Source organism: Brachycentrus maculatus, unplaced genomic scaffold (assembly GCF_059751285.1).
Source record: "Brachycentrus maculatus isolate JH-2025_06_01 unplaced genomic scaffold, ASM5975128v1 h1tg000452l, whole genome shotgun sequence".
Classification (NCBI taxonomy): domain Eukaryota; kingdom Metazoa; phylum Arthropoda; class Insecta; order Trichoptera; family Brachycentridae; genus Brachycentrus; species Brachycentrus maculatus.
This window is the reverse complement of record NW_028281199.1, coordinates 859,935-868,861: the sequence shown is the minus strand read 5'-3', so window position 1 is coordinate 868,861 and position 8,927 is coordinate 859,935. Positions and strand designations below refer to the sequence as shown.

The following is an 8,927-nucleotide window of genomic DNA, read 5'->3' as shown; positions in this document are numbered from 1 at the left end:
AAAAAGTAAATAATATGATTTAAAACATTTATATTTAACAATTTCATTATCATGATTATTCTAATTCGTATTTTTTTTAAAACATGAGATAAAAGGCAAAAAACCTAGTACATATCGATGGTCGCTATTTATATCTGAGTAACCTTATTCTTAAATGATTTATGATCCTGGTACATAAGTTTATATGTACGTGTTAAGGTGGGGACTGACCAGAGTCATTTCGTCGTAACGTAACACGTTACGATGCGAGCATTCGTAGTCAGTACAGCGTTCCGAGTGCTCCATCCAAAATCGGATGCTCGCCGCGAATGTTAAGGTGGAGACTGACCGGAGCATTTCGTCATAACATAACGTCGTAACATCGCTCGCGGCGAGCATTACCGAGCATCCGAAACTGGATGGAGCGCTCGGTTCAGTATCCTGACTGCCTGAATGCTCGCATTGTTACATGTTACGTTACGACGAAATGCTCCGGTCAGTCTTCACCCTTACATTACGACGAAATGCTCTGGTCAGTCCCCACCTTTACAATAAATAAAAAAATCTTTTAATTTCTGAGCTTTCTGGTAGGTAATTAAATAGCCTTTTGTCAAATAGCTCTTCTGTAAAATGTACATTTTCAATGTCCAGACTTACATAGGGACCATTGATATTTTGTGTTTTAAAAACATTTCAAGCACCTTCATCAGGGACTAGAAGATTAATGCTAGCTCCATGTTCAACATGACCTAAAAACTCTTCTTCACCTCTAATGGATAAAGTACTAGCGAGTGTGACAGCTTTTTTCTCAGCTATCATGCCGGTTCTCTGCCATCGAGTATTTTGGCAATTTTTACAGGAGTGTGTGGGGATCAGGTCTAAAGATACTTGTCTGTTCCCGCAGTGCAAGCACTTGAAGAATCGCTTGAAAGCGTCAAACACTTTCAGTGGGTGCTTCTCTTGTTTGCATCTGTCCGCAGCGGAGAAACTTGTGTACGAACACTTTAAACATCTAACGGCTTTGCATGCGAGTTTGAAAGTGTTCAACATCTTCTCTTCCATCATTTCTTTCTTCTCTAACTTGTTAAAATATTTATCTACTTCCGTGTCGTCATGTTGGACAACGAGGTCTTTATGTGCCGAAGTGGCAGCGAGCATGCTTTGGAAACGTTCCGACGCAACACCAGTTTTGGGCTTCTTGGTAGTTTGTTCCGATTCTTCATTTTTTTCATCAGAGATATTCAATTTACTCAGACTTCTTTTTTTCCCTTCTGCGGTTCCTCTAACATTATTCGGATTGACTTTATTCAATGGTCCGTTTTCTTTGATCCATTTTAAAGCGTTGGATTTAGCTTTTTCGCTTTGTTTTTTACTAAAAGGTAGTGTTAAGTCTACTAGTGACGAGGTCTTTAAACCGAATCCTAGTGTCGGAATACCTAACGTTGGGCACTTTAATTTGATTTCAGTATTGGGAGTTTGTGCTGGAGACATTTTCTTGTTATCGGCCGAGTGTGATGGGCTAGAAAGTTTCGAGCTCTGAACGGGAAATTGTTTCGGACTTGATAAAGTTGTCGATGATAAATGATTTTCATTTTCTGTCGTAGTTATGCATTTTGAGGAGCCGGCATTCAAGAACTCCAATCTTTCCAAGTCTTTCAGCCTCTGAGATCTACTCGCTTCGACCCTTGAAGCGGTCTTCTTGATATTTGGAGTCGTGACGGGTGACTTGTTGACAATCAGCGACTCCCGGTCGGCAGTTTTAAAATAATCACTCAAAGTCTGCAACCTGTTGTTATCTTTCGCAGTTTGTTTTTTGCTTTTCACGGCAGGAATCGAGGAAAAGGATTGTCCTCCGTATATATATGTATTCTTACCGAGAACCTTATTTCTCAGATCGACAAGCCCTCGTCCGGCTGTTGCCGATTGTAAATCGGATCGTCTAGAACACTTTTGGTATTCTTGTTTCACATGGTAGACGCAGTACTCGCATTGGTTCGTATTTACAAATGACGTGCACGGATCGCCATTCTTCTTTTTGCTTTTGCAAAATCCGAAGTCTTTAGAGTTTCCGAATATCATAACTTTCTCCGGATTATCGACTGATAAGCACGCTTGGTCAGTGCTATCGTCTCTCTTGTCCAGAATGTTAGGATTCAGGATCCCTATGACCATTCCTTGATTAGTTTTCCATAGCTGTTTGTATGCGTTACGGAAAAGGAACACGGCGACTGTTTTAAGGTCATCCTTAAGATCGCTCAATGTCCATATGGAGTATTGTGCGCCTTTTTGCGATTCTTTGGAAACGCTCTTCCTCACGATTGCACCGGCTATGACCCAGTCCTTGGCCAGGTCTCCGTGCGCGACGTGCCTCTTGACCCGGCCGAGGGTGATGGCCTCCCTCCCGTGCATCCGCTCCTTCAGCGCGGAACTAGATATGAGCGGCTTAATTATTCTCATGCCAAATATCGGGTCTGTGTAAATATCTTTAGTCAAATTGCTATTTTGATTCGTATCAGTATTTCCTGGAAGTTTGCTGTTTGATACTGCCGTGTTCCTAGCTGCTTTAAATGAATGTGTGGAGCCGGTATCGTTCCGTATGTAATCACCTTTTTTTTCATCTTTGTGTTGAAGAATTTTCTTTACATCCAATCCATAATCTGTATATTTTCTTTCGAGGAAGTTTTTCTTATCTTCGTCATCTGAAGAATCCGTATCCCCAGTGTGAATCTGGCTTACGCCGGGCACATGCTTTTCGTGGGCAGCCTTCTTTAAATCAGATTTCTCTTCATTACATTGAGATCTAATATTTTCTTTGCCGCATAATAAATTTTCTTTTTCTTTCTGAGCCTCTTCTTGTAGAAATAGGGGTTGTTCCTCTAAAGTTAATTTTCTTGCAGGTTTATTATTTTGTTCTACGACATCTTCGTCTGAACTATCCGCCGCTAATAACTCTTCTAATTTGGTGAGATCGTCCGTATCTTCCATCGTAGAATAAGTGTTTAATTGAAGCACAAAAGCCTTTATATTCGGATAAACTGTGAAGTTGCATGAAACACGACAGCTGATTTTGACATAAAGTATTATAATATTCCGCACGGCGAGTACGCAAAGCAGCTATCGGACGATTTCGCGGGAAATTTTTGACATCGAAGTTTACCATAGATATATTTTTTTCCTGGGTGTCTACTTATTTGATGTTTTTAGTTCCTACCTAACTTGGATTTCGCTACATTTTGTCGTAGCATTTAACTTTATCTATGTATTTGAAGTTTCTTTATATTTTTAATTTTGAAGGCCGGTGTTGGTTTTGTTATTTCCGATTTATTTTATTCAGTAAGCTAATATATTAGTATATTCTTATTGTCAATAAGTTATTGTATCAATTTGTCGAGTTATTCGAACGATGGATTCAGATACTGGTATGTCTGGAGATGCTAAAATCAAAATTGATGCCGATCCAGAAACCAATAAAATGGATGTTGGGGATGCAATTGCATCAAATAAAGAGCATTCCAAAGAATTAGTTCGAGTCAATGAGTCTGTCAAGACTGTGGGTAAAGAAAATGAAGATGAGTGTGCCCAAGAAATAGTGGTTGTCGATGTCGATGCTTTGGAACTGGATTTAAACCATGGTAGAATTGGAAAAATAGAAAATCTGGAACCCCTTCAATGCATAGAAAGGTAACTATTACCATAAATTGTTGCACAATACTCGCTTTAGTGTAGTTATAAGGTTGTAGAAGCTGGAAAGGATGACGAAATAAACCGGTCGAAATATGTTCAAGTGAGTCATCCGCCATGTGGAACAATGTAATTTTGTTGAAAAAAATCCCACTTTATGGCTGAGCCGAGAAATCACAAAGAAAAGTGATGTGAACAGGCGCTACCCAGGGGCAAATTTGTGGCACCACAAATTCCATTATGAAAAAACAATTAATAACATCCATCTTTGTCCAAACAAATGGTGCTAGAATCTTACAGAAATAATTTTCCTGAAAATGGCCCCAAGAGGATCTCAGGAAAATACAGTAACTTTATATACACGATCATCAAGCTGAGAGCAAATGTTCTTAGAATATGCAGCTTACTTTTTTTCCAAAATAGTGACTTTCCTGATCTGTGATTTTGGAAATCCGTAAACCCCATTGAGCCTAGTACCTACTTACTTGAAAAATTGTAGCGGGAATATAACAATGCAAGTTTTGTTTGATAGAGGAAGTGAAGTGAAATGTGCTAGAAAGATAAATAAATACTTATACTATTGTCTACACATTTATTATCCACGTACTCTCTTTTTTGTTGTTCTTGCTTCTCCCTTTAATCAGCTGAAATTAAGCTCAATAGATAACCCTGATAAACACCCTTGAATAACCCATTTAAAATTGCCAACTACAAGTTATCTCGTACTGCGTTTACTTGCCATATTCCTGCAGCTATGATAAAATTCCTAGTATATCAGTGCTAATATGAATAGATGGCTTCTGGGAAAAGAACAAAAAATCAATGCTGGCTTACATGAACAGAAAATTTGATTTGGCGTTTACTTTGTAGAACTCCATTTTAATTTATTTATTAATTTTAAATCAAACACAGATTTCTAGTCTACTAAGTTGTAGTTTACTAACAATATTTTTTTGTGTTTTTGTTAATAAAATACAAATTAGTAGAGTCAAAAATCTGTGTTTGATTTAAAATTAATACATTTAAAAAAATTATAAATGAACAGAAAATATAATTATAAAAAATTTATTAAAAATCAAGAAGTAAAAGATTTTTTTTTAAAGAACTGGCTTTTTAGACCTGAATTCTGAAAATTGCCGTGGCAGTCAATGTGTTAAAATACTTTTTCTGTTTTTAGATTTATTTTCATTGATATAGATCGATATAGATTTACAATTGCTTAATTTTGGTCGCTTCTCTATTAGTTAAGCTTTTTTGTTTATTTTTTTTTGTTTCTTTTGTTTTGTTAACTTTTTGTTACAAAAGTTTGACATGTAATTGATCAAAACGATTGTTGAATTTCAGGCTCTACCTACGCTGGAATCTTATCAAGAAAATAGAAAATTTGGACACCCTCGTCACTCTGGTTGAGTTGGAATTATATGACAACCAAATAACTTGTATTGAAAACTTGGACTGTCTCGTTAACTTGGAGTTAGTAATATTTTTCAAAATTTTTAGATATTGAAAAAAAAAAATTTAGTTATAATTTTAATTGTTAAAATTACATCTTTTTTTAGAATTTTGGATCTCTCATTCAACAGAATAAAGGAAATCAGTGGACTCGACAAACTGGTTAATCTTCGTAAACTGTTTTTGAGTTCTAACAAAATTACCGAAATCGAAAACGTCAAACATCTCCAGAACTTGGAGCTGTTAGAACTCGGAGACAATAAAATAAAGGTTAGTAGCTTTTAATTGCCACCTTTGAATACCATATCAAGTTGAGACACCTTTGAAAATTGTCATATCGCTCATTTGGCGCAACAATGACATAATTAAATTTTACATCATTTTGAGTGTGTCCAAATACTTGTTCACAAAATCTGAATTATCTCCAATTACAGGAGTTATTTTCATATTATTTTTTGATATCTCATCAAAGATAAAGAAGAATATGGAAGTCTGGGCATTTACGGGGCTGACGATCTCACCAATAGATTTCTAGTGATTCAAGAACAATGTTTCAAAACTGGTTCATATATATTAAGTGATCACTTAAACCAGCCTATGACGGTCGTCAGCCCCGTAAATGCTCAGACTTCCATATTCTTCTTCGTCTTTGATGAGATGTCAAAAAAATATATAAATATATCATTTAATTTTTTTTAAACAAGTTAAATATGTCAAAATGTGTGAAAAGACTATTTACATCAGAAGAAATATCAACAGAATTAATTTTGTGGTGAAATGCTGCGAGATGGTGCGAGTGTCATTGTAGAATTGAGTAAAATGGCGCCATTTCTGTTGCTACAACGTCTGAATGGCATCTCCTGTAATATTTCTAAAAGTGTAATTACGTCATTGTTGCACCAAATGAGGGATACCATCCATAGGGTGAATAATCCAGTGCCCGATATAACAAATAATATTAACACATTGCTGTCGGGCGGTTTTTTCACCAACCCCGACTCTACTTATACTCTGCCAGTCTGCCGCTTGACCCCCAGTTTACTAATCACACGTATCTGCAAACCCAATTCCGATCTGTGCAATGTTTTTTGGTGTCTCTCGCGCTCTACCAAAAGTAAGCAAATAGTACGCTTATAAGCATCTCCTGCTTTCTACTAACAGTATGTTAAAGGCAGTTTTAAGAGTTTCCTGCAAACAATGTGTTAATATTGTTTTAATTGCCGTTTACATTTCTAAACATTCATTTTATCGATCATGTAATATTACAATTGTCCGCCTCCGTAGTGTAATGGTCAGCACGCTCGGCTACCGTTCTGGAGGTCCCGGGTTCGATTCCCAAGGGGGGTAAAAATAAATATAAGTAATTTTTTCACTGTAATATTTATTCAATATTACCATGGACTGGTACCTGAAGCGGAGGGCTGATCACCTTTCCTTCATGTGTAAAATGATCATGATAACACTGCGTTTATAAGACACAGTGCCCTATGCACCATTGGGGTGCGGATAAGGGTTTTATATTATATTATATAATATGACAAATGAACTATTTTTTGTTTTAGGAAATCAAAAACCTAGAAGGTTTATCAGGGCTGAAGCAGCTGTACTTGGCGAAGAATAAAATATCCAAAATACAGAACCTGGATGACTTACCAGAGCTGGACTGTCTGAGTTTACAAAATAACCGTCTGGTGAAAATTGAAAACCTAGATAATCTGTTGAAATTGGATCAGCTGTATCTCTCGGAAAACCAGCTGACTAAGATTGAAAATTTGGATAACAATGTATTGATATCAACATTGGATCTTGCCATGAACAAAATATCTACCATTGAGAATGTCAGTCATTTGGTTGATTTGGAAGAATTTTGGGTGAGAGATTTTGCTGATTAATATTTATTATGCTTAGTTTTATGGGTATTAAAAATCAACATGTTATTATACAGTGTAACCCCAGAAATCCGAATTAGATTTTGAATAAAAACATGTGTAGGATACCAATTATCAATTATTTATTTTATATTTTTTCTTCTAGTTGAATGACAATCAAGTGACTGAGTGGAATAACATTGAACGGTTATCAAGCAACAAGAAGATTGCGACTGTTTACTTGTACAAAAATCCTATCGCAGAAGATTCAGCTTACCGCAGGAAACTGAAGATGATGCTACCTTCGCTACAGCAAATTGACGCTACTCTTTGCAGATAGATTTATTTCAGAGCTAAGAATATGAAGAGAGAAAAAACGTAAAAACTTATTGAGAAGCAATAATTGTGATGTCCTCAATTAATTTTATTATTACAGTTCTAAATTATTTCGCATCTTAATTTTATGCTTTAGATATTTCATTGGAAGCTTGTAAAATCATTTTTACTATCTTTTATCATCTGGACTTGCCACCACACGTTTCAAATCATTAAATAAAAATGTTTTATATACTAACCAAATATTTTAAATAGTTATAATAATATTTATAAAACTTATAGTGTATGTCGAAGTAAGTATAATTTAAAGTGTGCATATAAAATTTTAAATGACTTTGTTAAATATGTATTCATTATTTCCCTTGCACCTAATGGCGACTAAGGCACTGACTTAGATTAAGTTTTGTGCTTTAGGTGTCAGTCCAGGGTAACCGATATTACAGGATGAAATACTTCATTTTATGTTGACTCGGTGCCTCATAAATGGTAGCCAGAACTGCTGCTATAAAGACATAAGAGGTCCCAAGTTGGTGATATTCACAAATGATAAATTGATAAACAAAATGCTTCTCAACCATTAGAGTACTGAGAATAGATATGTTGATACTAGTATACTTAGCCAATAGCGCAGCTATCTATATACAGACGATGGCGCCGGCGTATTTTAGCGGTCGAGCTGGGATCTTGTGTTGCAGCGTACACTTTTCGTTTAGTGATATAGGCAATAAAATTAAAATGGTAACCAATGGGAGGCTGAGTCAGTAGTGAAAACTCCCAAGGTCGAGTCAATTTCACACAGCCTTTGTGTCAATGTTTTAGAGGAACTTCATCCTGAAACATATTTCGAATTGCATTTATTTTTAAATATATATGTAAGTATTGCATGTATATTTAAAAATAACTGCTTCTACAAAATGCTGTTTTATTTGAGTAGTTTAATATGTTCTCCACCAATACTCAAAAGAAATGCTAATAAAATCAGTCAATATTTGAGACAAATATTGTTGATTTTATACAAACCAAATAAAAGGGACCATTTTTGCAAAAAAAAGTCTGCAGCATTTTATTTATTTATTTGAACTTCATGTACAGAAAATAAATAAGTACATTGGCGGGCTAATTGCTAAGAGGCAACCAACCAAAAACAGACTAGTGATATTGATCAAAACATTTGATACCATATATAGCTTTTTGCAATCAGAGGGTAGATAGTACTTGAACATTTAAAAAAACATAAATTACAAATTAATATATTTAAAAACTTAAATATATTAATTTGTAATTTAAAGGGGCAAAGGAAAAAGGGAGTTTAAGGAAGGAGGTAGAGGGAAAAACTAAGGGAGGAGGTTTGATGGACAGTTAGGATTCTAGTGATAAATATGTAGTAACGTCTCAGACGTTTCTTAAAAGTAATAAGAGAAGGTGCATTTTAACATGCATTAAAAAAAATCTCAGTACTAAAACGGTTAATATGTATGTACTCCTCTTTTGGGACCTTAAAGGCTGGGAAATGGCCTCAGTGGTATATTCTGTGCTGGACAGAACATTCCTAAAAAATGCTGAGAAAAGCCAACCTTCAGGCCCTTAGTGACCGTAGACCCCTAGCAAGCC

At 35.6% G+C, this 8,927-nt stretch overlaps 2 protein-coding genes across 2 annotated transcripts; one reads left to right on the top strand and one right to left on the bottom strand.

Moving 5' to 3' along the window:
- Nucleotides 1-19: 19 nt before the first annotated feature.
- LOC148302438 (protein MCM10 homolog) lies at nt 20-3,104 on the bottom strand. Its single transcript, XM_088271587.1, has one exon. It carries the CDS (start codon nt 2,962-2,964, stop codon nt 673-675), a length of 2,292 nt encoding a protein of 763 aa, XP_088127713.1. The 5' UTR covers nt 2,965-3,104; the 3' UTR covers nt 20-672.
- A 65-nt stretch (nt 3,105-3,169) lies between these two features.
- On the top strand, nt 3,170-8,565 carry LOC148302437 (uncharacterized). The gene is made up of 5 exons (XM_088271627.1): nt 3,170-3,660; nt 5,005-5,133; nt 5,220-5,382; nt 6,675-6,983; nt 7,147-8,565. The coding sequence occupies exons 1-5, from the start codon at nt 3,383-3,385 to the stop codon at nt 7,318-7,320; spliced, it is 1,053 nt and encodes a 350-aa protein (XP_088127753.1). The 5' UTR covers nt 3,170-3,382; the 3' UTR covers nt 7,321-8,565.
- The last annotated feature ends 362 nt before the right edge of the window (nt 8,566-8,927 follow it).